Source organism: Sciurus carolinensis, chromosome 3 (assembly GCF_902686445.1).
Source record: "Sciurus carolinensis chromosome 3, mSciCar1.2, whole genome shotgun sequence".
In the NCBI taxonomy this organism is placed as follows: domain Eukaryota; kingdom Metazoa; phylum Chordata; class Mammalia; order Rodentia; family Sciuridae; genus Sciurus; species Sciurus carolinensis.
The window spans coordinates 6,234,838-6,262,664 of record NC_062215.1 but is presented as its reverse complement, the minus strand read 5'-3'; the positions used below and the strand labels follow the sequence as shown (position 1 = coordinate 6,262,664).

The 27,827-nt window shown below is 55.5% G+C and overlaps 3 protein-coding genes across 7 annotated transcripts in view; 2 read left to right on the top strand and 1 right to left on the bottom strand.

Moving 5' to 3' along the window:
- Rab37 (RAB37, member RAS oncogene family) overlaps positions 1–7,696 on the top strand; it is a 53,210-nt gene extending 45,514 nt beyond the window's left edge. The window contains exons 1-9 of one of the 4 annotated variants that reach the window (XM_047546912.1): positions 879–1,015; positions 3,648–3,758; positions 4,734–4,775; positions 5,275–5,341; positions 5,432–5,484; positions 6,276–6,341; positions 6,897–6,953; positions 7,029–7,105; positions 7,299–7,696. In XM_047546912.1, the coding sequence (XP_047402868.1) occupies positions 923–1,015; positions 3,648–3,758; positions 4,734–4,775; positions 5,275–5,341; positions 5,432–5,484; positions 6,276–6,341; positions 6,897–6,953; positions 7,029–7,105; positions 7,299–7,404 (672 nt within the window). In that variant the 5' untranslated portion in view covers positions 879–922 and the 3' untranslated portion in view covers positions 7,405–7,696. Of the gene's footprint in view, positions 1–861; positions 1,016–3,647; positions 3,759–4,733; positions 4,776–5,274; positions 5,342–5,431; positions 5,485–6,275; positions 6,342–6,896; positions 6,954–7,028; positions 7,106–7,298 lie in introns of those variants that run through there. The other 3 variants (XM_047546914.1, XM_047546915.1, XM_047546913.1) reach the window with 3 other exon arrangements.
- The window catches only part of LOC124980877 (CMRF35-like molecule 1), a 147,271-nt gene extending 136,752 nt beyond the window's left edge, over positions 1–10,519 (bottom strand). The window contains exon 1 of the mRNA XM_047546897.1: positions 9,189–10,519. The gene's annotated coding sequence lies outside the window, so the exon portion shown is untranslated. The remainder of the gene's footprint in view (positions 1–9,188) is intronic.
- Positions 9,854–26,597, top strand: Nherf1 (NHERF family PDZ scaffold protein 1). 2 transcript variants are annotated; one of them, XM_047546891.1, is made up of 6 exons: positions 9,854–10,525; positions 21,446–21,607; positions 22,397–22,550; positions 24,296–24,336; positions 25,418–25,507; positions 25,740–26,597. In XM_047546891.1, exons 1-6 carry the CDS (start codon positions 10,085–10,087, stop codon positions 25,926–25,928), a joined length of 1,077 nt encoding a protein of 358 aa, XP_047402847.1. In that variant the 5' UTR covers positions 9,854–10,084; the 3' UTR covers positions 25,929–26,597. The 2 variants fall into 2 exon arrangements, with proteins under 2 accessions (XP_047402847.1, XP_047402848.1); XM_047546892.1 differs by lacking the exon at positions 25,418–25,507.
- The last annotated feature ends 1,230 nt before the right edge of the window (positions 26,598–27,827 follow it).

Sequence of the window (27,827 nt, the reverse complement as noted above, 5' to 3'; positions counted from 1 at the left end):
CCAGCTTCACGGTTCCTAGGATGTACTAGAAACTGCTCAAAACGATCAACATCCTCATGAATTCATCTGGTTACCTGTTGCCAGGGTACAAGTCCTCACACGAATAAGCCCAGGGCTGACCTCAGGATCCCCAATGGGGAAAGTGTGCTGCAAAACCCACCTGCGAAGATCTTAACCATGGTGGGACACCCTGGGCACGGCCCAACAAAACAGGAAGAAATGACAGGTGCTCATACCAACTGATCAAACTCCTAGCACTAACCAGGGCAGAGAAAACCATAGAGCCAAAACCATGGAGCCAGCGTGCCCAAGGTGAACATTGGTCGGGGAACAAAAACATATTGAGGCTGGCATGCATTAGCAAAAGCCCAACTGCCTTGGCGCAATCTGCAGTACCCACGCCACACGTGAAACGCAGCAACCCACAGACCGGAGGCATCCCCAGCCTCAGCGCCAGCCGCCACCTGTGGCCCACCAGCTGGCCGGAGCTCTGGCGCCGCCTGCCGGCCGCACTGCGCACAACTGCCAGAACCCCCGCGTGGGTCCGCGAGCGCTGGCGAGACCAGATCAGGCGGAGCCTCCCGGGCCCGCTCCCCGATGGGAACCTAAGCCCGCGGCTGGCGACCTGGGGGAACTAGTCCAGCGGCTGCACTTGGCCACTGCGCTAAGAGCACTAAACCAGACTGATGTTACTCGGGGGACCTACGCACCCCTCGATGAGACCCTGCCGTCCTGCACGCCCTCGCGGGACAGCCAGCGTCGGACTGGTCTCGTCTAAACGATGGCGGGACGGAGGGAGGAGCCTGGCAGGGTCCTGGCTGCGCCGTGGAGGCGAGGAAGGAGTGGGTGGAGCCCGGGGCGGGGCGGCTCTGCGTTCACCCTAGCCGGCTGGCCAGCCCCAGCTCACCTCTTGTCAGGGGACATGACGGGCACGCCTGGCACCGCTGCCTCCGGGGATGACAAGGCCCCGGAGCGCTCCCCGCCCTGCAGTCCGAGCTACGATATCACGGGCAAGGTGGGTGGGCGCTGAGTCCAGCGCTGGGGACTCTTGGTTACTCTGAAGAACACCCCTCCCCGCATCCTTTCCCTCCCTGGCCCACACCCCTTACTGGCTGCATCTGGATTGAACTCAGTCCTTACCCGGGGGAATCCAACCCAGGCAGCTGGATCTCCCAGAGAGGGAGGGAGGGTCAGGACATAGCCCCTGGGACCATCTCAACCTCTAGGAACTGGGCTGGTGGGTGGGCACAGGCAAGGAAGAGGGGACTGAACGACTCCTCACCCCGCGGACTCCAACCCAATTTTCTTCTGCCACACTATGACCAATACAAGCCCTCCACCCTCACTCCCATGCCTCTTGGTAAGGGTTACATGTACCCTACTTCTAGAAAATGCTAGGAAACGGGGACCTCTGCAAACTCAGAATCGACCCTGGCTAGCAGCTTAGCAACTTTTTCAGTTAAGCTCTCAGCAGAGACCTGACATACAGCGTCAAGGACTTAGACTTGAAGTTCTTGGTCTCCAGCCTGCAGCCCCCAAGTGCTACCCCTTCTCATCCCCAGGCCCAAACATTGCTTTGCTCCTTCCTGTTGCAACTGAGGGCCAGGTCCCTCCTTCAGGAGGCTGTTGCTAACCAGCATGTAGGCCCACCTGGGAAATTTTAGAATCTGAGAAGGATGTCAGCAATTAGACACAACGCCCCCCCACCCCCCGCACCTGGGACTGCAGTAAGACAGCTCCCTGGGGTGCATTCTCGCTGCAGGGATGCCCTGGGAAGCAGGTGGGGTCAGCATGAGCACTGGTCTGCTCATCCCACATCTGTGCCCTTGGAGTGAGCATGTATCAAGAACTTTGAAAGAGATGCCGAGTGGGCTCAGAGCCTGCTCTCTTCCTCTACAGGGTTGGGGGGAAATGAGTGACAGCTGTGCTGGATCAGCTGTGAGTGCTTCAAGGGGACCTGCCTCTCTGTGTCTTGGTTCCTCCGCAACACCAGTGCTCACTCTCACTGGGGACCTTAGGCCTCCACCCCAGGGTTACAAGGGAAGCCACTCTGCCAGCCACCCACCCCGAGCCGTTGAGATAGACGTCCTGTGTGGGCTGTGGCAGGAAACAGGCCGCTGCTCTCAAGGGAGGGGGAGCTGCTGACGACCAGCTCCCAGGCTGATGTTGACCTCCTGCCCTCTTTGCCCTACAAGACAGCTGGGCTGTTTGCCTAGGAGGTGGCAGGGCTGAGCAGCTGTTTATATTGGTGGACTCACCTGGCTGGGTAGCTGGCTGCATCATTAGCTCAAGGCAGCTGTAAAGTGTAAAGTACACAGGCACTGGCCCTACCTCCCTGTTTTGCCCTCTGGGGCTGGTTAGAAAGCAGGGAGAAGTGCAGGCTCCAGAGGGCCCCCATGCCCTCCAGTCTGTCCCCTGGAGAGGTGGCATCTGCAAGAGAGTGGGCCCCCAGCCTGCCCAGGCCTGTCTCAGAAACCTGAGTCCAGGACAGTATGGGAGGAGGCTGGCAGGAGTTCCTTGGACCAGATTCAGAAGGATGGGGACCACAGGCAGGTCGTACCCACCTCTGGGCCACTCTTCCCTGAGACCTAGGTGTTCACAGCAATATTATTTCCCTAGCTATTGACAGACTCTAGAAAGGCCTCAAAGAAATGATCCCTTCTCCTTTTACCTACTGTGGAGACCATGCTACAGAAAGGTTGGAGAATCTTCCAGAAGTCACACACAGACCATTTGCAAGCCAGAACCCTAGCCTTATCACTTTTTGCTCAGCCTTGTCTCTCTACCACAGTTATCTAATTCCAATACCTCACACCCATGGCAGGAAAGTTTTTGGCTCCACTATCAAGTTCATGGCCTCGAAAATCTTGCCTAGTCCCTGCTCAACCCATCATTAAGCAGTCAAACCAGGCAGCTGGGAAGATTCCAGCACTGAGTCTAGACTCCTATTCTCCAAGATCAGAGAATGAGTGGGCAAGGGTTCCCCTCCATCACTCCTGTGTGTCCCCTAGAGAAGATGAGCAGAGACTGATAAGATGACAAAGAGGAGGGGCATGCCCCACCCCCACAGTCCCTCCCTGGAGCTCCTGCCCTCCTTACCTGCAGTGACCCAGGGATGCCAATTTGCAGCCATTTGTCCCACTTGGGAGGTTTCTGCTGAAAGAATTTCAGACTAACTGTCTCCCATCTCAGTATAAATTTCAGCCTTCCCTAATTCATGTAAGCCTTTTATAAACATAAACCCTCATCAGAAGCTTCCAAATAAATGCTATGACCCACAAAGAAACCCAAACAACTGTAATTTTAGAATATGCTGTACCAGTGACAGTGCCCTGCCCCCATCTGGTCCTGAAAGGCTCCCCTGGGTAGGAATCCTGTCCCAGATGTGAACACTTTCCTCCTTGGCCCTGTGGCCCCACCCCCACTGGTGCACCAGATGGAAAGCCTGGGAAGTCAAGCCACAGAGCACAAAAAGGAGAGGCAGGGAGAAGTCAGCAGCAGACTTTCCAGAAGCAGGTACCCTAACTACGCAGCCCACATCTTTCCCTGGCCCTCTCCCCTCCTCTGACCTTCTCTCCAGGGTGTCTCTCCATGAATCCAGGAGCTCCCTCCAAATGCCCATTAACAGCCTCTGCCCCATCTCCTAGGTGATGCTTCTGGGAGACTCAGGTGTCGGCAAAACCTGTTTCCTGATCCAATTCAAAGATGGGGCCTTCCTGTCCGGGACCTTCATAGCCACAGTCGGCATAGACTTCAGGGTGAGGTGGCTGCAGGCTCCTCCTCCAAGCAGCAAGCTGGGGGCTGCAGCTCAGGCGCGGGGCTGTCCTCTCCTTGCCCACCCTGGCTCCCTAGGAGTCCCGTGACTCCCTGCCTGGAGGGCACCAGGGGTGCTCCCCCAGGGACCAGAGATGGCCAGGTTAGAGGTGTCTGGACAGTGTTGATGCCTTGCCCACCTACAGGGCATGAAAAGCAAGACTGAGTCTTCTCTTCTGCTCCTGGGGGGCTGTCCCGGAGCAGGGCAGACCCACTCCATGAAGTGAGCTCTTTCTTGGCCCTAAAGGCCCCTTGCTCATTTCCTTCTGGTAAGGCCTAAAGTTAGTCACCCTTGAGTTTTCAAGAAGTATTGCACTGCACTGGGCTTAGGAGCTGGGCTGGTTATGTGGGGAGACGGCAGCTCACCAGGGTCCCTCTCTCTCCCTTCCGTACTCCATCTTTACAAATTGTATCAGGGTTACTGAGCACCACACACTGAGAGAGTTCAGGAGAAGGGTCCAGCCTTGGCAAGTGGGGCCACTGGGGGCTCAGTGCCTCCTCCCAGGCCGAAGTTGCTTTGAGAGAAGTATGGGCAGTTAGAGGGAAGGTGGCCCTGCAGAGCTAGCCTCTGAGGCCCCAGGTCCCATCTCTAAGGATCCCTGACAGTCCTGTGGTGAGCCTTGGGCGCCCTACCCTGTGCTACCTGCTGAGCTCTGGAGAGAGCCGGGCAGGTTCTCGGGCTCCCCTTGTCCTGGCTGTGCTGTGAGAAGAAAGATGGGGTCCCCACCCAGAAGAGAGATCTCCACTGTGGGGGTGTCCGGGCACAGGTCCCTGCTGCTCTGATGGGTGATCTGGCTGAAGACATCTTTGGGGCCCAGTACGCCCCCTGTAGAACTGGAGAGGGACCAAGAGAGAATGTTGGCAGAGCTCGGGACCCAGCCTCACCTTCCCTCTCCACCCTGTGCCCTTTCCTCTTTCAGAACAAGGTGGTGACCGTGGATGGTGTGCGGGTGAAGCTGCAGGTGAGAGAGAGCGGAGGCTGGGATGAGGAAGGGAGGAGGGAAGAGCGTGCCCTCGCTCTTCACCCTGAACCACAGGAGGCCTGCAGCCTTGCCCTCAGCTTGGGGTAATTTCCTGTGGGGCCCATGAGAGGAAATGGCTTTTGTTTGTTTGATGTCTACAGAAAAAGTGATTCCCAGGCACCCTCTCTCCTATCACAGGCTGCTCAGAATGCCTTCAGATGCACTTAGCTCCCTCTTCCATCTTCTCCCCAGCTTCCTGGGCTTCAGCTGCTCTAGCAGTTGAACACCCCAACCCCTAGGCTGGGCAAGAAATAGCCACCCCTGAATGGGTTGGAGAAGCTAATACCTCCCACTGTCCAGGAATGGGCCCAGAAGCTCATGAGAATCTACAAAAGGAAACAGGCCCCTCGTCCCAGCCAGCTCTCATGCCACAGCATGCACCCCTTCGGCCAGCACTCCCTGTGCCCTGCCTCCTGACCTCTCCTCCACCCCTTCCTAGATCTGGGACACGGCAGGGCAGGAGCGGTTCCGCAGTGTCACCCATGCTTACTACCGAGATGCCCAAGGTAAGACCCAGGGCCCTCCACTCCTTCCCCAGGCCCTCTTAGCACCCATGCTGCTACCCTGAGTCCCCTGTCATCTTTGTTCCCCTCCAGCTTTGCTCCTGCTGTATGACATCACCAACAAATCTTCCTTCGACAACATCAGGGTAGGTCCTCCCTTCCCGAGGTGCCCCGCCCTCCCCCCATATGGAGCCAGGGCAGGGCCTCTGAGGCCAGAATTGCTTCCTGCTCTGTGGGAGCAGGGCAGGTCTCGGGATCCCGCAGCCTTCCAAGAAATACCTCACTGTGACTGGGCATTTGATTGTCATGTGGTTATGGAGACCAAGCAGGCTATTGTGCCCCATGCCACTGCATAGTCCTGACCATGATTCATGTGTGTTTCATGTCAAAGTGTTCAGAACAGTCCCAGCTCCACCCTGGCAATTATCTACAGAGACCCAGGGAAAAGCCCAACCAGAAATGTCTACACATCATTCAACCCAAGGTGCCACTCAAGCAGAGTGGCTATGTCTTCACAGGCGTACCATTAGAGAGCAGAGACCATAGCTCAATAAATATTGTTCTGTGCACAATACTGTATAGGTTGTGTGTGTTCCCTGACCTCAAAGGCAGTGTGCTGCCGAGCAAACTGGAGGAATTAGACATAAAGATCTTTTAAATGCTAGGAAATCCATGGCACTTACATTACCACCCCAACCCCATGCTCATGGCAGACACCCCTCATCAATCACAGTACTTTGTGTGGGGGAGGGGTGTGGGCATGCTGGGGATTGAACCCAGCACCTCACACAAGTGCTCTACCACTGAGCTACACCCCCAGCCCCTCAATCACAGATCTTTGATCACTGAGCTCTGATGAGGCCTTAGAATCCTGAACAGGGCACTCACGGAGCCCAAGACTCAGCCTTGGCCTGGCTCAGCTCACCCTCTCCCACAGGCCTGGCTCACAGAGATTCATGAGTATGCCCAGAGGGATGTGGTGATCATGCTGCTAGGCAACAAGGTAAGTGGCTCTGTGGCAGGTCAGCCCTCTCCCACTGCCTCACTATGCCTTATGGCCACCCAGTGAGAAGTCCTTCCAGCAAAGGACTTTCCAGTATCCTGTTCAGGGGTCAGACATGCCTGGCAGCTTCTGCCTAGCCCATCTTCTCCCTTAAAGCTTTGGAAACCACCCCCTCCAGGGAAGGCCTAAGCTGCTGCCTGAGAGATCCAGGGCTGCCCAGCTGCTAGCCCCCATTAGATCATAGAGAAGAGGTTCAGGGGTCAAGGGCCAAGTCTGCAAAGGACTGTCCCCAACTGCTGTCCGCCCTCTGAGGTTGCATCACCACCACACCCTTTGCCAATCACCCACACCTCCCAGATCCAGGGGTGAGATCCCAGGGCCAGGAGCAGGGTGTAGCCTTTCACAAGGTAGAAACCCTGGCTCCAGGCCAATCACACCTGCCTGCAGTCCCTCTGACCACCAGCAGAGGGCGGGCAGTGCCTGCTCCTGGGGCAAAAGATGGGTCAGCTGGGGTCAAGGCTTCCTTCCTCAAAGTGACCCACATGGGCTTGACAGGCGGATGTGAGCAGTGAAAGGGTGATACGCTCCGAGGACGGAGAGACACTGGCCAGGGTAAGTGACTCCGGTGGGGCAGGGGAACAATGGGGGCAGTCAGAGGCTGCCCTATGGACACTTTCTCCCTGGCAGGAGTACGGCGTTCCCTTCATGGAGACCAGTGCCAAGACCGGCATGAATGTGGAGTTAGCCTTTCTGGCCATTGCCAAGTGAGAGCTGAGCAGGGAAGGGAACCGAGGAGGGCAGGGTGGCATCTGGGAACCCAGTAGGGCCTAGCCCCTGGCCCAGCCCCTGGGCCCACTTGCATTCTGAGCGCCATTGGCTCCTGGCCTGGAGGACGGGGTGGGTAAAGCTGGACTTTGCACTCCCAGCCCAGCCAGCCCCCTTGCTCTTCCTCCCCAGGGAGCTGAAGTACCGTGCAGGGCAGCAGGCCGAGGAGCCCAGCTTCCAGATCCGAGACTACGTGGAGTCCCAGAAGAAGCGCCCCAGCTGCTGCTCCTTCCTGTGAATCCCAGCAGCTAGAGGAGGCCCCAGGAGGCCCTGGAGATGCAGCGCTCTCCCGCTGACCGATTTATCCTGAGCCTCTGAGTCGATGGGGGCCTGGGGGCCCAGTGCACAGCCCCGCCCTTAAGGCACTGGCACTCCTGTAGCTTCCCTGCATCCTGGGGGAGGGGAAAACGCTTACATTTTATCTTAATGATACCTAATTTCATACTAAAGAAAAAAAAAATGGTACCAGGATTTCCAGAAAACCAAGATAGGGACTGGTGGCCCTTTTGCCTTCTTGGATTTAGGATTAGGACCTAAGGGGTTGGGCCATCCTCCTAGCAATGACAGGGTGGTTCTGCTCCAGCTCAGCACCAGGGATTACCAGTGCACTTCTGGGGTGTGAGGGTAAGTAGTGACCCCATCACCACCCTCACTTCAGCTGGAGGGAGTCTGAGCCCACCCCAGCCTTCCCTTTTTCCAGTTCCCCAGCAAACAGTCTTAGCCAATAAGTTGGACCCTAGTGCTGGAAGCTGGATGAAAGACTCAGGGAAGATAGAGTCATGGAGATTAGGAGGGGCCCAACTAGAAACAGGAGTAACAGAGACTCGGGTTTGTCTGTGGCTACCTCGGGCTTTCCTAAGCTAACCCCACTCCTGGAGGTGCGCCACTTTTCCTCCAGCATACAAGCACATCAGGGCACTCGGAAACATCCGTCTGTTCTCTGGACCTCAGATCCTAGGGGAGCTCAGCTTCTGTCTGTGCCCCTGGATACCTGAGGTCAGAGCTAGGAAAAGTTTGTCTTCCCAACTCAATCATTTGTCAGGTGTGAAGCCCCGCAGCTTTTTCAAGGAGGTGTACTTAGCTCAACCAGGTTAAGAACCAGATAAAGAGAACTCCCTGGCTCCCAGAGCAGGTGGAAGGCAGAACTGAGCAACCTTCCCCTAGGTCTATCTCCCTGAACCCAAGTTCCCCCTCCTTCCTGACCACGGTGCCCTTTTCTTGAACTTCTTGGACAGTCACCAGGGCCAAAACTGCTTTATCTCCCCTCCTACTGAGTCAGGGTAAGGGAATGGGAGGTCCCATTTCTGGGAGCACCAATTCATTGTATGCCACACAAGATCATGTGGGTGAACCTGGGGTGCTGAGAGGGGCCCAAGATCTTACATCTTCCAAAGCCTCCACCCCAGCCCTGGAAGTATCCAGGAAATATGCAGGTCAGGACCTAGAGTAGGCACCTTTCCTTTGGCTCTGCAGGCCAGGGATAGAGGAGGGGTGAAGAAGTACTATTCGTTGATCATTTCTGAGGCTGCTGCATTTGCAGCAGAAATCTTGCTGTCTGAGCAGAGTCAGCGGCTCCAACTTGGATTGATAAGGAAGCTCTCAGTGGCCTCACCCAGGCGAATAAGGGAGGAGCCTGACCTCCCAGGTCTTTTCTGGGGCCCATAGCAGGTTGCAGGAGATTCAATCACATAGACAGCTCTGGGCCTTTAGCATTTGGGTTTTTCAGAATTAAACTGCAGTATTTTGGAAAGTACACCTTGTTCACTGTTCGTTTGAGGTGGATATGGGAGGAGGGACCATGTTGAAGAGTGTTATCGAGTTTTGGAAGAACTGTCTTTACCAAAATCATTCGAATCTCATCCTTCGGTGTTCTCAGTCACCTCACCCGGGTCTCTGTGACCAGCCTCTCACCTGGCAAGAGGGAACTAAAAGGCTTACCTTACAGTCCTAGTCATTTTTCTTTCTCAGCTGAAAAAAGCCAGGGGTTCTTTTCCCTGTGGAGTGTACCCTGTGATTGATTACCTGATCGTTCAGCCTCTCTTCCCCCCGCATCTCCCTGGCCAAAAGCTGGCCCAGTGTGCGCTCATTGCCCTGGGTGGCTTGTCTTGTCCAGGCGTCGTGACGACTCAGACTCTGCTGAGCCCTCTCGACTTTTCAGCAGGTATCGGAGCTGCACCCCTTGACCCAAGTCTCGGGACACTTATTTAAACAACTTTGTTGTGTCCAGTTCTTACGACGGCCGGTCCTCGCTGCCCCAGTGCGGGAGCGGTTTCCCCGGCAACAGTTGCTCCCCTCCATCCCAGCGCCAGGACAGGCATGGCTAAAGGCCGTTACAACACGAGGGTGCTTAACCCGGGGGGCTAGCTCTCTTCAACCCACGCCAAAGGGGGAAAACAGAACGCAGTCTTCCGCCGCTCGGTACCTGGAACTCCCTGGGGCCAGGGGCCCTGCCCCGCCCCTGCCGCCCGGCCAACTCCGGCACTTGGTAACAAACACTTCCACTTCCTGAGCCCTCTTTCTTCGCCCGCCACAGGGCGCCGCGCCGAACGCAGGCCCCGCCCACGCTCCTTCCCATTGGCCGGCGTCGTTCACCCGGCCCGAGCGTCCCTGATCGTGGCCCCTGATTGGCCCACGGGAATCCACACCCTCGGCGCGGCCCCGCCCCCAGGACTAGGGGCTGGACGGGTTCTGGAACGCTCAGACGCCGCGCGGGGCGGGGATTGGTCCGCGTTCCTCCGTCGGTTCCTTGTCGTTCCCGGTCGGCGTTCCCTGCACACCTGCGCTCTCCGCCCGTCCGGCAATTCTCTGCGACGCTCCCGCTCGCCTCCCGGTTCTAGGGCCGGGAGAAAGGCTGAGCCGTCGCGTCTCAGGCCCCCGACGGGACCCCACTTCTCGCTGCTGAGCAGTCGCAGGACGAAATGAGCACGGACGCGGCAGCCGGGGCTCCCCTGCCCCGGCTCTGCTGCCTGGAGAAAGGTCCGAATGGCTACGGCTTCCATCTGCACGGGGAGAAAGGCAAGGCGGGCCAGTTTATCCGGCTGGTGGAGCCCGGCTCGCCGGCTGAGAAAGCTGGGCTGCTGGCCGGGGACCGGCTGGTGGAAGTGAACGGCGAGAATGTCGAGAAGGAAACCCACCAGCAGGTGGTGAGCCGCATCCGCGCCGCGCTCAACGCGGTGCGCCTGCTGGTGGTGGACCCCGAGACTGACGAGCAGCTGAAAAAGCTAGGGGTCCAGGTCGGGGAGGAGCTGCTGCGCGCCCAGGAAGGACCAGGACAGGCCGAGTCGCCGGCCGCCACCGAGGGGAAGGGGACTGGCGCCGAAAACGAACCGCGTGAGGCCGAGAAGACCCATCCGGAGCGGGTAAGTGCGGGCCAAACCTGGGAAGAGATCTAGGCACCCCGGACGTCTAAAACTCTAGCCGCGGGAGGGAAGCTGCTTCCGCCCGCCGACCCAGCGCCCTCTCAGGTCCTGGGCAGACGTGGGGCAGCTTCTGGCGACTCTATCCTACCCAGACTGACGTGGAAGTCTGAGTACCTTTGCCGCCTGCACCTTTCTTTGCCCCCTTCCCCCCTTGCCCATTTGGAAGGGCGGCACAACGGAGCTCAGCCCCCTTTTCCTGGGCTCCTGTCCCTTGGAACCCAAACCTACTCCTTCCTGGGGCCCTCACCTGGGCCACCCCATCCCGCCGCTGGGGTGGGAGGAAGGCGTCTCTACCCTAGAGGTGCCAGCTTTCCCCACGGCCCCTGTGAGTCCTAACTGAAGCTAGGGTGAAGGCGAGGCGAGTACGTCCCACTCAAAAAGCTGGAGGAATAACAATCCCCTTTCAGTGCTGAGCCCCGGTGTGGGAGGGGCCCAGGCGTCTGTCCCACACCTACCACTTCCACCCAGCCTCCTGCTGTGTGTATCAATAACTTCACCAGGCTGGACTTCATCTTCCCAAAGTCCAGTGTGAGTTCTAAGAAAAAGAAAGCCCCAGCTGCTCAGGGCCTGATGTATGGGGGTGGGGGCAGGGAGGAGGCACAGAGGCGTCTTGAGGGTGGTGGCTCTGCCACCCAGGATTTATGATTCTTAGGAATGTGAGGAGTAAGCGCTAGCTCTTCAGGGAGCAGGAGGGAGGACCTTGGAGGAGGAGGAGAAAATGACTGGGGAAGGGAGCAGGCACTCTGCCAGACCCAGCCCTGGAGCTCACTGTAAGCAGGTGGTCTCCCCCAACGTTGTCACTGCTAACTCCAGTTCTGGGACAGCGGGCAGGCTGGTCACTTTTGCCTATGTTTGGACTTTCCAGAACGATCCCAGTTTGGATCAGCTGCAGGAGGGGCAGCTGGCAAAACAGGAGCTCTTGTGCTGAGCCTCCTGTCCCAGGAGAGCAAGGTTGAGGCCCCTTCAGCATCCACCAGCTCTCTACCTGAGGACAGCCTGTAGCAGGGGTGTCTCTGGAGCCTGGAGGATCCTCCTTGATAGAGAAAGGGCACATTTCAGCATTAAGGTAGGAGGTGGAGCCTGAGAGGATCAACTGGTTTGGTGGAAGTGAGGTCACTAGGAGCCCTGTCCAGCCAGACCTGGGTGCTGGGAATGCAGGCCACCAGGCTCCCACCTCCTGCCACTGCCAAGCTGGCATTGGCAAGGGGTAAGAGGAGAGGCTGAGGCACCCCTGACAGGGAGTTGGAACGGATGACCTCTGTTCCCAGGCAGAAACCAGGTGAACTTTGTGCGGAGTCCATCGATTGGTCATTCCTTTTTCTTTCCTTTGGACTTTGGCACCCACACAAATAACACCCCCCAACACCAAGTCACAGTCATGTTCAGCTCCTCCCTTTGCCCTTTTGGTTCTGCTGGGTGCCAGAGGGCTGGGGGAGGCAGGTTGAAGGGTTGGCACAGCACATGCACTCCACACCGCTGACTGAAAGACAGTGGGCAGGGCTTCCTGCTCTCTGGGCTGTCTGTCCTGTGGGTGAGCACAGAACCAGGTTCCCCCAGGCCGGTGTGACACCTACATTTGTGTGTATTGTTAGGCTAGGAGATGATAGTACAGCCATCCTGGGGACACCATTGCCGGGCAAGTCAGTCATTCTCTGAGATTTGATTTTTCCCATCTATAAAATAGGAGCACTATTCCAGAGAATTTTAGAAATAATGAGAAGTTCTAACCCCCCACTAGATTCTGAGTTTGGCTCATTTATGCCCAGGCCCTTCATTCCCAGTTCTGAGGCTAAGTTCCTCAGCTTTATTCATCCCAGTCAGTACTGCGAAGCCCGTCCAGAAGAAAATCCCCATATACCAGAAAGAGGCCCACCCTGCTACTACAGAAACTGTCAGTGAAGGCTGTAATGTTGTGTTGGTTTTTTTTTTTTTTTTTTTTTTTCTTTTTTCAATCCTAAAAGGCATCCCTTTCCCATATAGAGCCTCTAATTGAGATTCACTAACTAATTTCAGCCTGAATTTGCTACAGTGCGGGGACTGTTCTGATACCTTCGCCAGTTCTCGAAAGTGAAAAGGTGCTGTGCAGAGTGCACTTGGCTGGCTGGCACATCATTGGGAGGACCAGCCCAACCAGGTCAAGAACCATACAGGGCAGAGGGTAAAGGGGTGCCTGGAGCCCTGGCCATCTATGCTGGGCATTCTAGCCCAGTCTAGGTGGAGGTAGGCCTCCTGACTTTTTTTGTACTAGGAATTGAACCCAGGGGTACTTAACCATTGAGCCACATTCCCTTTTTTATTTTGAGACAGAATCTCCCTAAGTTGCTTAGGGCCTAACTAAATTGCTGAGGCTGGCTTTTTTTTTTTTTTTTTTTAATTTATTTTTTTGGTAGTGCTGGGGATTGAACCCAGTACCTTGTGCATATGAGGCAAGCACTCTACCAACCGAGCTATATCCATAGCCCCTGAGGCTGGCTTTGAACTCACAATCCTCCTGCTTTAGTCTCCCAAGGCACTGGGATTACAGGGGCTCACCTGATTTCTTAATAGCTTTACCCACCTTCACCCATTTGAAGGGAAGAGCAGCAACACCTGTTCTGGGACTTCCTGGCTTAAAACTCCTCTCCCCCCATTAACCCACTAGTCACAGCAGGAGGCCTAAACTCTGAGCTAGGACCCAAAGTGACAGAGCAGGCCTGAGCCAGCTCAGCTATCTACTGGGGCTGCCTGAGCCAAGTTGCTTTACTTCCCTAAGCCTCCATTTCCTCTTGTGTAAGTTGGGGGTGATGGCAGGGACCTCATGAGGTTGTTGGGATTACATAAGAATATACTTACCATATTCTACCACATAATTGTCACCACCACGTGAACACATATTCAGGAGTATTCCATGCATCCTAATCTTGCACCAAAGATAGTTTAGTAACAAATGATTTTTAATTAAGACCAGCACAGTTTTTTTTGGTTTTTTTGTTTTGTTTTTTTTAAAAAAAAAAAAAAAAAAAAGCTTCACGTAGCTGAAACATGGTGGCACACACGTAATCCCAGCTAATCCCAGCAATTTGGGAGGTTGAGAAGGACAATCGCAAGTTCCAGTTCAGCTTCAGCAATTGAGACTCTCAGCAGCTTAGCAAGACCTGTCTCAAAATAAAAAATAAAAAGGACCAGGGATGTAGCTCAGTACTAGAACACCCTTGGGTTCAATCCCCAAAACCAACCAAAATAAAAAGGGCTTCGCATAATGGTTGCCCCCACTTTTTTGGAGAAAAAAAAAATTTTTTTTTTTTTTTGACAAAATCTGCAAAATTATTCTGTGACAGACTATAAGTCACCCAGTGCCTGAGACTAAGTAAGTGCTCAGTAAATGTTGGTTTTTGGTATTTAAATTAATAAATAGTTAACTGTGACTATTACACCCCACCTATGGGACATCTGGCACAGGATCTGCCTCCCTAGTTGGGCAGGTGCAGTGGTGGCCAAGCCCAGCACTCAGAAGGGCTCAGTCAGTAGTCACTGTTGTTTAAGAGCTACATGATGTCCCCTGATCCTCCACAGTCTGGAAGCCCACTCTCCCTACTGCCCTAATAAACCTGGAAACTGCACCAAGTGTTTTAATTCCCCTTGAGCACACCATACGCTCTCAGTAGTCATTGGACTGGAAATTTTCCTGTCCCCTTGTGCACTGGGGACACTCTTCAAGACCTCTGACCTCTCACGGAGCCTTTCCTTGATCCCAGAGGCAGAGCTGCTCTTCCCTCCTCCTCTCTGTGTGGTATCCGATCACTCTTACACACAGTATTTCAGTCATTTCTGTGACCTTCTCCACTCCATGGCAAGCCCCGGGCAGCAACTGCAGCTTACTTGCCGCACTATCCCTAGCGCTGTGCCAGGCCCCCAAGAGGGAGGTGCTCAACAGATAATTTGAGTTAATGACGGAATACCAAACAGCTGTGTGGGATCTTTGTTTCAGTGCGCGGCAGTCCAGCACACCTGGCTTATTTGTGCCTCCAGCACACTCAGAGATTGGAGTTCCAGATAGAACCTACCCACTCACTCTTCTTGTCTACTAGCAGCTTCCATTTTAAGACGAGGAATCTGCTGCTTGCTGGCTCTGGAACCCGAGGAGTTTACTGTTCCCTGCAAACCTCAGCTTCCACTTCTGTAAAATGGGGACACCAGCACCCACCCACCCCTCGGGTTGCTGGGAAGTTTGGATAAGAGGACAGGTGTGAATGTGAAAGTGCCCAGCTTGACTCGGGTTCCCATCAACCTGGATGGACCCTGATCCTGGTGCAGATGCAGAGACAATCAGATGCCCTAGGTAGCAAGGTGGGTGGGTGGGCATGGCTAGCTGGCAGGCCATCAGCCTCTTTCCCAGGGTGACCAGGCTTGAGCTGCTCAATGCTTGCATTTGAAACAAGCCATGCACTAGTGGCTTCCTCCTCTGAAGTCGCATGTTTGTGATCGTTTTCTCCACTGGTACAACATCAGGGCCCCCGATTGTCACTTGAGGCTCCTGTTAAATTATATCAGTCATTCTAGAAAGGAGCTTCCTTCTCAGTGAACCTCGGGTAGATGGGGGTCTTCCCCAGGTTTCTCATCCTTGGGACAGCGGGGGATGGGTAGCCAGGAGTTAGAGGAACAGGCAGTCTGCCAGGGTCTGTTGGGCTGCAGCCTTTGCACTGGGAGAAACCAGAGCTCTGCGCCCCACCAGCAGCCGTGGCTCTGCTCTGCCCTTCTAGGTAGAGTGGCCCTCCTGGAAATTCAGATTTGCAGCGCGCCTGCTCACTTAATGCACATGACCACCCCAAGGCCGGTGTTAGCCCCGTTCCGCCTGTGGAGACTGAGGCGTGGGCAGTGACGTGGCAGTTAGGTGGCATCTCCAGGACTCCCAGCTGGTGGACCCAGAGCTTAGTAACCAAGTCTCTATCCTCCCTGGCCCCCCAGCCTCTCCTTGCTGGCTCTGGTGCTCCCCTGAAGTGCAAAGAAGCTGGCCTTGGCTGTTGACTTAGCCTTCCCCTCAGGGTAGGACAACCCACCATGTCCCCAGATTCCTAGGCAACGTTTAAGTTCCTATTTCCTGAGAAAGGACAAGTGCTGTAGATTCCCTGAGGTCAAGTCACCTCGGGGGCAGCTTATAACATGCAGAGAATGTTTGTCATGCTCAGGTCCCACAGCTCTGTGAATGAGGCCAGAGGCAAAGGCGTGTCCTCTCCCTGTGCTTTGAGGACTTGGGGGCCAGTGCCCACAGCAGAGGTCCAGGGATTTAGAAGGGCGTGTTTGGGGCTCTCAGCATAATGTCTGAAAGACCCCTACATCCGTGCTGCCCTTCACAGTAGCCACCAGCCAAGTGAAAGCTCTTGGGCACTTGAAGTGTTGTGGCCCAAGTGGAAATGTTCTGTATATATACATGAAATGCATTCTCCATTTTGAAGAATTGGTGCAGGTTGAATCCCTTATCCAAAATGCTTGAGACTGGAAGTGTTTTAGATTTCAGATTTTTTCTTTGGGGGGGGGATATTTGCATATATATGCAAACATATAGCTCAGTGGTAAAGTGCCCCTGGGTTCAATCCCTGCTACCAAAAAAAAGAAGGACATGTTAGGGATGGGATCCAAGTCCAAACAAAATTCATTTGTGTTTCATGTATACCTTATCTGTGCAGCCTGAAGCTAATTTTATACATTATTTGGATAATTTTGTACAGGAAACAAAGTTTCATAGCATGGAATTTTCCATTGGTCGTATCAGGTCTGCACTCAAGTTTCAGATTTTGGAGCAATTTGGATTTCAGATCTTCGGGTTAGAGACCTGAACAAATGAAGTAAAATTTCTTAGTTTTAAAAAACAGGTTGACTACATGTTGCAATGATATTTTGGATACATTGTGTGAAATATGAAGCTTAATTTACCTTGTTTCTTTTTACTTTTTTTTTCGTATGTGTGATGCTGGGGGTGAGACTCAGGGCCACGCACATGCTAAGCAGGCCCTTTACCACCCGCAGGCCCTTCTCTCTACTTTTTTACTGTGGCTACTAGAAGTTATGAAATTGCACAGAGGTTGGCTTATTTCTACCGCACAATGCTACTTTAGGTCTGAGTTCGAGTTTTCTCCTATCACCTGTGTGTACTTGAGCAATCGATTCTCTATCAGAACCTGGGTCTTCTCACCTGTAAAATACAGGCAGCAATACTTCCCTTGCAGAGTTTTACAATTGGAATTTATTTTATTTTATGTGTTTATTTTTGTAGTGGTGAGGATTGAACCCAGGGCTTTGTTCATGCTAGGTGAGCTCTCTACCACTGGGTTACACCCTCAGCCCTGTAATTGAGTTTTAATGAGAAGGTGCCCCAGCCAGTGTCTGGCACATACCAAGTGTTGGGCAAATGGCGGCCGCTCTTTGTTACTTCATTGTTGAGCCCCGACTTCACAAGCTCCCTGACATTTCTCACTTAGCCTTTTGGGAGACGGGAGTTACACTGGGCAAATTCTGGGGGAAGGCTGAGGGATGGCAGAGCGCCTGCAGGGCAGGCAGGCAGGAAGGCCTGGGATGGCCACCCTGGATGGTGTCCAGGCAGGCAGCAGCCCAGGTACCAGCCTGCTCCATCCCAGGCTTGCCCAGCCCAGAGACCTGAGCCAGACTCTGCTGCACTGTAGGTCTCTTTGGAAGCAGCTGGGAGAAGAGACTATCAGCCAGAGGGAGAATCTGGCTCAGGGTCCCCAGCCCAGGGGTATTGGAAAAGCAACCGGAGCCCTAGCTTATGTCTCTCACCTGGTCCCCGCCACTGCCTGGTCCCCAGGAAAAATCTTTCCCACTGGAAAGCAGAAGTACAGCATCAAGGACTAGGAGTACTATCCTTTTTTGCAAACAATGATATCTGATATTCCTTGACGTGCACAGATGCAAGGGGAGGGGTCCTGTAGGGAACAGGAGGTGACTTCAGGGCCCTGGGGCTCAGAACCTGTAGTAATCAAAACCACTGTGCCTCACTTGGGGTGAGGTAAAGATACCTTCGACCTACAGATCCGGACATTGGCGCAGTGTTCCAAGCTCCTGGTCACTTCCCAGACTGTCCAAAGAGCAGTATCCCATGCTGCCTGTCACAGGACAGCCGGGGCAGAGCCAGCTATCTCCATTTGGCTTCCCTTGAGAGCCAGCACCCAGCCCAAGCCTGTGTCCCCAGAGTATATGGAACTAATGGAGCTGCCTCCTGGCGCAGCAGAGGCTCATACCCAGCATGCCCCCAGCCCCCTGCTCCTCCCGCCCCGCCCCCAGCCCCTTGTCTTTTGTTGGCTGCTTTCTCTGTATAGGGCAGCAGAGTACCAGTCTTATTTACATGACAAGAGCCCTGGCTGCCTGGGGGAAGGGCAGTCTTGAGAGGTGGGGGTCACCTCTGTTGTACCCTAACCACCTTGGTGGTCTTCCCGCTGCCTAACCCATCCCTTCTGGGGCCTGCATCTGCCTGACCTTCAGGAAGTGGTGGAGGCAGCCTGTCTGTTTCTGTCCAACCCATCACCATGGCATCAGCCAGGGAGGAGCTGGGCCCAACGGGGCGTTGGCCCCCAGCCGCCAGCTCCCCAGAGACATCAGTCACCAGGATTAGGGTATCCACTTTCCCCAGCCTTCCAGGTGGCTGCTAGTGGTGCCTATTGAATTCCTTGCCCGCTGTCCGCACCCTGAGCTGCAGGGGTGGAGGTGATGATGGGGTGGCCACTTGGGGCGGGGCTAGGCTTCCTGCATGAGAAGAGGGATGATGGGTAGCTTAAGAACATGAGGGTGGTAGAAAGCCCCACAGGAGGGTCTGGAGGCTGCGCTCCTGGCATGTCTTTTCTGTAAAGCCATCCAGCATTGTCTAAAATTGAGCGTCTCGGGCCCACAGCCCTGAGCCACCCCAGCCCATCGCACCGCCTTGGGCCACCACTGCTTCATGCTCCTCTTGCTTCTGGGTCTCTGCCAGTCTCATCTCTGAGCAGATCCTGACTTTTATTTCCAACCTTTCAGAATTTATTGGGAGGATCTGCACAGACTCTGGGGCCATGTTCTCTGGAGGCTCCCCTTTACCCCCCGTGTTCTGGAACTAGCACAAACAGGCCAGGCCTTCAGATCCCCTGGGGGCTGCCACCAGCGAACTCCGGGCTCCACCCAGACTGGAATGGGCCACCTGATGGGCTGACTCATCAGCTGCATTGACACCTCCTGGGAACACCTGGGTGACTTCTCTTGGAAGCTGATCTCCCTGGAGTTGTAGGAAGCCCCCATGGGTGAATTCACCATTGTGAATGGTGGGAGCCTCCAGGAACTTGGAAAGGACAGACTAGCTAGGCTCTGTAGGCATCTGAGTGCTACATGGCAGGGACTACCTAGGCTTCCAGCCCTTCTGCCCCAAGCCACTGTGGACTCCCAGAGGGCAGTGGGGCAGGTCACGGTGGGTGCTGGGGTCCTTCGCATCCCTCTGATCTGCATGTTGGCAGAAGGGAGCAAAGCACAAAGCAAGCCTCTGAGCTTTGATGACATGTCAAAGCAAGGGGTATGGGGGTGACACTTGCTGAGGCATATAGTAAAGGAGACTCACAGCACAGAGACCTGGACCAGAAGGGAGTTGGGCATCATGAGGGCAACTGCCCAGCCCCGCCAACCAGGGAGCACGAGCCACCCGCCCCCCAGCCTAATTCCAACCACAGCCCCAGCCCAGGCATGTTCACCGCCCTGTCACCCAGCCAAGCTTTATCCTTCCACCTGGGCCACAGCTCTGGCTACAGAGGCACAGAGCACCGGAAGGAAGGCTGTGGTCAGCTCACACTGCAGCCAGTGCCAGGGAGAGCCCAGAGCTGGGGTCTCTGCTCCACATGGATTACCTGGTTCACTTGGATCTTTCAGCCCACAGTGTGGTGGAAGGAGGGCAGCTTGGAGTTCTGGCTGTGTGCTATCAGGCAGGGGGCTTAACTTCTCTGAGCCTCACTTTACCTATCTCAAAAACAGGTGACAAGCCCCAGCCAGGTTGCTATGAGAGGATTCTTTGTAGGGAGGTGGGAAGCAGTTAAGCATTGGAGCTGCCCCCTGCCCATCCCAGAGGTTCACCCTCCCACCTTCTCAGGGTAAAGGGACAGGGATCCTAGAGCACAGGGTGGCTAAGGTGGAAAGCTGAGCCTGTCCTGGTGGGGTGGCAACTGGTCAGACCTGTTCCTGCTCACCTGGGCCACCTGGGGGAGGGCCTGCTGGCAGCCTTGTGACGGGATTAGCTGGAGGGGAGAAGAGCCTCACTTACTCCCGGAACAGAGGAGGGGGTGCTGGGGGCTGTGGGAGGGACCAGGCAGCCTTGAGAAACACGTGGCAAGGAGAACTGGGGCTTCGGGTGCCCCAGCAGCCCCTAGGGAGGGCTGCCTCTTGGGTGCTCGCTTAGTTGTCCTTGTGGTTGGAAGTGAGGAGCCCTAGACCAGATGTGGGTAAGGGGCCACTAGGGGAGGTCCCAGCCATCACCCTCCTTCCCCTCCTGGCCTCGCCACACCCGCACCAACATCCTGAAGAACTACCCAAGCATTTAAAGGGAGGCAGAGTGGCCCTCCAGCCCCCACTGTGTCCCTGGAGAGTGAAGAGGGGCACATCTCCCGCAGATGGCGGCTGCCTCCTGGAGCTGGCAAGTTGGGGCAGGAGGCTGCGGCCCTCCCCTTCGCTCTTCCCGCCCCTCCCTCGCCTTCCCCCTTCTCTGCTCCCAGCTGGGGATTTCGGTTTCTGAGCAGCCTGACACGCCACCCTCCCCTGCAGCTGACTCCTCGGCTTCCCTTGCCCGTTGAGTAGTTCAACAGTATAGTTCAGTCCAGGTGTGCTCAGGGCTTACATTAGAGCCTGCCCACACGGGCCATTATCTCCCTGGGCCTCACAGCAGCCTGGGAGGCAGCGGGCAGCGAGAAAGGTCTAGAAATGAGGACCCCAAGGCTTGGAGAAGTAAATGACTGGCCCCAAGTCACACAGCTAGTAAGCAGGGGAGCCCATTGCCTGATGCACAGGGTGACAGGCCTGGGGGTGGGGGAGGGCTTGGACTTAGGCTTTGGCCCACTCCCACCATGTTCTGTCCAGCTGTCTGTCATGTGGTGTGTCCTCGGGTTGCAGCTTCAAAGCTGAACTGCCCTAAGTTGGACAGAGGACGTGAAGCCATTTCAGCTGTGTCAGAGTGCTCAGAAGAAACCTGTGCTCACCGTTAGCTGCTCATGCTTTCCAGGCACAGCCCTGCTGGGCTTCCTCCGGCCCAGCCCTGCTCTTCCAGCACCCTCCCCGTTTAGGCTCCTTGGAGTCCGTGACAGGGTCTCTGAGTTCAATTGCCATCTTCATCCTCTCCTGCACCTAGAGCCCCTGTGGATGGTCCTGTCCAGTCCAGGACCTCCCACTGTGCCCCACCCCCCCAGGTTCCTAGTTATCTGGCTCTTCCATTCCCTTTTGGCTGGGCAGTATGGCTTGGTGGAGGAGAAAGGCAGCCTGAGAGAGTGAAGAAGGGCCCTAGCGGGAGCATACTGACTAGCTTCCATTCCCACCTGCCTTGTGCCCTGGCGAGAGAACGGGTACAAAGGACTGGGGTCCACCCTCGTGTCCATAGGTACCCAGCTACACGGACAAGGGTGCCTCATTCCCCTCGCCCTCTAAGAGGGCCAGATGGACCATTAGGAGGGATAAGACCTGGGCCATGTCCCTGCAGTTTGCTGCAATGCTGCATGTCCACACAGGTCCTCTGAGCCAGCCAGAGCTCCTTGCTTTGCTGTGCAGGATGGAGGCACAGCTGTGTTATCACTTACTTGCCTTACTTGGTGGGGAGACGGATCAAGCAGAGGGCACACTGAAATGACTGTGGACTTTCCATTATCCCCACAGCGTGAGCTCCGGCCTCGGCTCTGTACCATGAAGAAGGGTGCCAACGGCTATGGTTTCAACCTGCACAGTGACAAATCCAAGCCAGGCCAATTCATCCGGGCAGTGGACCCAGACTCTCCAGCCGAGGCCTCTGGACTCCGGGCCCAGGACCGCATTGTGGAGGTGATACCCTCGCTCTGTTCTCCAAACTTCCAGGCTCCTCCTCCTGATCTCTAGCCCCCTTGGGCCGCCATCACCTCATTCACTGCTTGGTTAACCCATGGGGCAATGCCAGGCTACAGATGCTGGATTGAGGGGGCAGTGCATAGGTCAATAGCAGAAAGAGAAGGAAGAATGGGGGGTGGACCAACAGGCGCTGACTGACTTTTTTTTCCCCTCTTTGGGCTCTTTTTCACCAAGCAAACACTTGGCAGCCATAATTCACCCATCAATCAAGGTAGATACCAGGGGCCACCCCAATGCTTCCCTCCTGTCTGAGTGCTCCGTGCCAGGCGCAAGCATGGGGGCTAAACCCCTTTCCTGAGCTAGGCTTTGAGACACGCCTTGTGCTCTTGTGCTGTGTTCATGAGAAAGGAAACGTGAGCTGAACGCTTGGGCTCGTCCCAGAATCACGGTCTTAGAACCTTAGAGCCAGAGATCAGCTCTCCCAAGACTTCTCATTTTACACGTGAGAAAACCAAGGCTGGGGACCTGAGGGGAGTCGGAGGACAGCCCAGCGCAGGCCTCCAGGCCTCCATCCTGTCTCTCACAGCTGTGTTTGTTTAGTCTTGTCTGGGTATTTTCTTTGGCTCTTCCCATGTGTCCTGCCTCCAAGCTGACTGACTGTCCACCCCGAGAACCACTGGCCTAGCTCAGGACTCCACAGACGTTCGAGCACAGTATCTGCAGGTGGGACCTCCTTCCCCGCCTGCCCTCGAAGTGAGACCTGTGCCTGCGACCCCCACTCTGCAGGTGAATGGGGTCTGCATGGAGGGCAAGCAACATGGGGACGTGGTGGCTGCCATCAAGGCTGGAGGGGACGAGACCAAGCTGCTCGTGGTAGACAAGGACACTGATGAGTTCTTCAAAAAGTGCAGAGTGATCCCATCTAAGGAGCATCTGAATGGTGAGTGGGTGTGAGCCAAGTGCCCCCGAGTTGGGGATGTGGCCAGTGGTGAGGGCTGGGCTTTGACGCCGCCTCCTCCTCCTCCAGGGGCGTTCCCGTAGCGTGGGTTGGCAGAGAGGGCAGCCCAGTGTAGGGAAAGGACGCAGGATGTGCAGTAGGTTTCTGAAGAGGTCAGCTGGCATGAAGGCTGGCGAGAAATTCCCTAGCTGCAGCACCAAAGAATGACCTGGGCCCTGTCCCCTGCCCCTAGCAAGTTCTCAGGGCCGGGTGAGGAAAGGGTTAACTCTGGGGCAGCTTCCAGCCTTTGCTGGGCAGATCAGAGTCCAGTGACAGGAGCCCAGTGCCTCCCCACCCGCTTCTGTCAGGTTGTCCTGGAAACAAGCTTGCTGGCTCTGGAGAGCAGTAGGTCCTGCTCCGTTCCTGGGCCCCTGCCCTCTCCCTCCCCCACCCTCACCCTGCTGAGCCTGGCAACTCCCCCTGCCCAAGCCCAGCCAAAGGGTGCAGGGCTGCTCTACCAGGGCAGGGAGGGGTTAAGCAGCCTCCCCTCCCTGCTCTGAACTTTCTCCCTGGGAAGATGGCTCAGGGAGGGGGTGCCCGCTGGGCCGCACTGAGGGTGGAGCCTCTTTGGACTTTGCAGTGGGTGGGGCTTCCCCAAGGGTCAGAGTTATATTTGTAGGAGTGGGGGTCACATGACTTGGATGCCTAGCTGGAGGGGCCCTGGGACAGCCCTTCCCCTCTAGTTCTAGCCAGGGTCCCAGGAGGTGGGATAATCCCTTTACCTTGTCTCCCAAGCTTATAGAAACCAGATAACTCAGGTAATTTCTCAGGAGGAGGCTGACGCCCAAAGAAACCCCAGCCTTGCTCTTGGGGACCTGGTATGAAGACACACAGCTGAAATCTGGATTATATGCAGCTTCTCAGATGCCATCCCCTGCCACCTTCACCATCTTTCAACCTGCAACAGTCCTCTCTTTTCTGTTTGTCTCCCCGGCCAGGAGATTACAGCCTCTGGCCAGAAGACCTGAGAGGGAGAGGTCTGGAGGGAGGGGGAGAGTGAGTGTTCCAGAATTCCCCTGCACTGCCACCATGGGCAGGCCCAGGGTATCAAAAGGAAGGACTGTACCTGGCTGTGCCCTGGACCAGGGATGAGGGAAGAGAAGTGAGTGCGTTATCAGCTAGGAGTTCAGAAGAAACCCACCCAGGCTAATGAGTCCCTGGAAGGGGACAGCAACCCCTTGAAGCCATGTCAGAGGTAATCCCAGCCCTGGTTTATCTCCCTCTGACCCCTCCCGTCAACACCAGGTTCCCCATTGGCTGATGGGGAGGACACTGCCCTTGAGCCTTCTTGTCCCCTCTTAACAGGCTCCCTAGATAGGAATCCATCTAGGATTTTACCCCATCTGAGACAGCGTTTTTCAAACAGCTGATGGTCCATCAGTGGCTCCTGAGATTGGTTTAGCAGATAGAGACCAGCACATTCATTTACTAAAATTTAGTAGACAATATCAAAGAGCATTGCTCTGCAGTAAAGATAAGTATTGTTTTGTGACACTTTTGTCATACACACAATCTTTGTGTCTACTGGGTCATTAAAATGTCAAATGTACTTACAGTGGGTTACAGTCAGAAAATTTTTAACCACTGACCTTGGGCACAAGATCTGATGGTCTGCTCCAGCACAGCAGCCCTAGCCCCTACCACTCGCCCAGAGGTTCTGGACTCACCTCTGTCTCTCCCTCACCTAGGTCCCTTGCCTGAGCCCTTCACCAATGGGGAGATACAGAAGGTAAGTGTAGTCCCCTGACTATCTCTAGCTCCCAACCCCAGGGGTGCCGGGGATGGGTCAGAAAGCGACATAGTTGGGAGGACAGCCATTTGACTCAGGCTGAAACCTCAGGGCCCAGTTCGAGCTCCTTCCTAAACTCCACACTATAAAAGTGCCAATATAGCCCTCACCCCTGCTGAGGGCCCAGGCTGTCACGCAGGAGAGCTCTGGCTGGGCCCCTCTGCAGCCCGCCATCCTGGGTGACAGGCCCCCGCTTCCAGTTCCCCACCATACAGAAGGGACCATTCTTCCCCCCAAGAACAGAGCTCCAGTGTCTGGCCACACGCTGCCAACCCTGCTACTTCCAGCCTGGGTTGGAAGAACAAAGCCCCTCCTCCCAGGCAGAGGGAAGGGGCGAGGCTGAGGAAGGAATGGCAGGCTGGGCGCCAGCTGAAGCCATGGAGGGACCCAGGAAGGGGCTGAATGCCAAGCTGACGCCCCGGCCAAAGCCTTCACTCTGAGACAGCCAACCCAGTCAGGCCACAGAGAGGAGTCTGCAGAATCTGCTTCCAGCCTTCTTACTCAGGGCTCCTGCCTGGAACCCTGCAGAGGGAGGGGCCCTGAGCCCAGGCCTGAGCCTTCTGTTACCGCATCTGGGTCAGGAACTCTCCATCCACCTTATTCCTTCAAGACCCGGCATCGCTCCTTTGGGGTTAAGGTTTGGAGGGGCCACAGAAGGTCCAGGAAGCAGTGTACATGTCCCCCATGTCATATAGAGGGGGCTCTGGTATCCCCCACACTCCCAAGAAACCCCTCAGGGTCACTGGCCCAAAGGCAAGTCAGTGCCCAAAGCCATTCTGGGGAGGAGGGAGAGCAGTTTGATAATTCCACCTTGGGCTGCGGCTCACCCCCCACCCAGGTGATGGATGAACCAGGCTGCCCTGATCCTTTAAGGAATGTAAGAATGTAAGAATGTAAAGCTGGAGTCTGGGCTGACGGCCAAGGCATGAGCGGTGCTTCTCAGACGCGATTCCCAGCTTCTCTGATCAGGAGTTTCCTGCCCCACTCCCTGCCAACCCCCACACCTTCCTTCCTATGCCAGGCGAACAGTCGTGAAACCCTGGCCGAGACAGCCTCGGAGAGCCCCAGGCCAGCCCTGGCGAGATCCACCTCCAGCGATACCAGTGAGGAGGTAGGGCCGGCCTGGTGGGGCTTGGTAACTGGGTTAATAGAAGCCAATTCCCAAGCCACTCTGGCTCCTGGCACAAGACTGCCTTGGAGGTCACATGCTGAGGCGCACTCTGTTCTTGTGACCTGGCTTCCCCTGGGCATGGCCCCAAGGGAGCCACCTCACTGAGGCCGAGGACCAGGGAGCCTCACCAGGCACTGACTGCCCACTTTCTTTCCCCTACTCCTCTGTACAGCTAAATTCCCAAGATAGCCCCAAGAAACAGGACTCCACAGAGCCCTCACCTACCTCCTCCTCTGACCCCATCTTGGACTTCAACATCTCCCTGGCCATGGCCAAAGAGCGGGCCCACCAGAAGCGCAGCAGCAAGCGGGCCCCACAGATGGACTGGAGCAAGAAAAATGAACTCTTCAGCAACCTCTGAGTACCTGTCCACCAGCTGCCAGCCCCCTACCCACCCTCCTCCCCCATCCCCCATCTGCCCACCAATCAACGTTCAAATCAGCACCAGCGTCTCCCTTGATGAATCTGATTTCCCTAGAAACTTTGTTCTTCCCTTATCTTAGGGAAGGCAAATGTTTTTCTGTCCTGTTCCAATCACAAAGCAGATTGTTTCCCCTTCCTGAGGACTTCTCCTACCAGTTGTCCCCTTGCCACACTGCTTGGGACATCACTGGTACCCATGCCAAGCAAGGATTGTGGGGCCAGGCCACAGGCCGTCCTCCTTCATAACCCCAAGTGATGGCTGGGTCTGGGGTCAAGCAGGAAGCTGACTAAGCAGCCTCTGCTCATGATGGACAGGACACCCATCCTGGGAGCTGCAGCTTGGGCATCTTTTATTTGATTTTTTTTTTTTTTTTTTTTTTTTTAAGAGTACAGTACTGCAGAGTTTAGAGGGATTTTTGTTTCTTTGATTCTCATGATTTTCCTGGTTGTTGCATCTGGAACATGGCAATAGCCTCAGCCTTAAATTTTTGTTTTCCCCACTCAGACACCTGGGCAGCCTTGGGAGGGCTTGGCTGCCTGCTGCCCATCTTTGAGCCAGGCACCACCACTGTAAGGAGACTCCTTCAGAAATTCAGCTGATTTCTCCAAACCGTTCTGCCTCTGCGTCTTCCTTTGGAGCCTTGTCCTTCTAGGTGGAAAGTGGGAAATAGCAAACAAGTCTTCCCAGGTTGTCCTGGCTGAGGGGGTAGGGTACTGCTGGAGGGAGGACTGGTGGCTTTAACCTGCCCCTGCTCCTGTGCTCAGCTCCAGGCAGTGTGCCCTGCATGTGTGGCCCCTATGCAATAGGGACAATTACAAAGCGGGAGCTGAGAGCCAGAGGCTCCAGTGGTTCCTGGGGCACTGCAGGTGTGAAGCCTAGACTGGGTGTGGTGACGCACACCTGTAATCCCAGTGACTTGGGGAGGTTGAGGCAGGAGGATCGCAAGTTCAAGGCCAGCAATTTAGTGAGACCCTGTCTCAAAAAAAAAAGTATGGAGCCTGGCTTATTGAGCAAGGACTTGCTTTGACTCTGCCCAAAGCCAGTGGGGTGCAAGATTCCTGGGAGCAGGCTGAGCTGGCGCCAGATACTCTATCTTATCTGGCCACTGACCTGATTGGAGGGCAGCTGTCCAGTACTGGGAGAAAACAAACTGGTCCACTGAGCTCTGGGACATGCTGTGAAGCAAGGTGGGATCGAAGGGACTTTCCAAGGGCAAAATGCCCTGCTCCTCTGCAAGAGGCCAGATCCCTTCTGCCTCTGCCACCTGAGGCAACATCCTGGAAGTCTGCCCAGGGTGGCCTGGTTACCAGAGAGAGCAGGTAGTTGGCCCTGGGGACTTTCTCCACCCAATCTTCAGGGAGCCCGCTAAGAACCAGATTCCCAGATCAAGGACAAGTGAGGAAGAGGCAAATCAGGGAGGGAACTGTCACCCTAGGGGTTGAGAAGAGGGCCAGCCACTATCTGGCCATCTTATCTCCCTTATCACAGCACCCATCGTCCTGTGCCCTGCTCAGCTGGGCCTGGCCCTCCCACCCTACCCTTGCCTCTGCCCTTTTGACCCCTGGTGGAGCAGGCCTGGGGACAGCCCCCGATCTGGGGGCCCCCCTCCCTCACCTGCTGGGTGGAGAAGCCCTGGGGGACCTTTGACTGATTAAGTTTGAGACAGGGACAGGTGGCTCAGGAGGAAACGTCACTAAGGGGATGGGGCAGAGTACAAAGCCATGACAAGCAGATCTTTCACTTTAGATTCCCAAGTTTTTCAGCTGTGGTCTGATGTGAGATGAACCAAGGTGGCTAAAAGACGTAGAAGCATTTCCCTCTCAAAACGCCCTACAT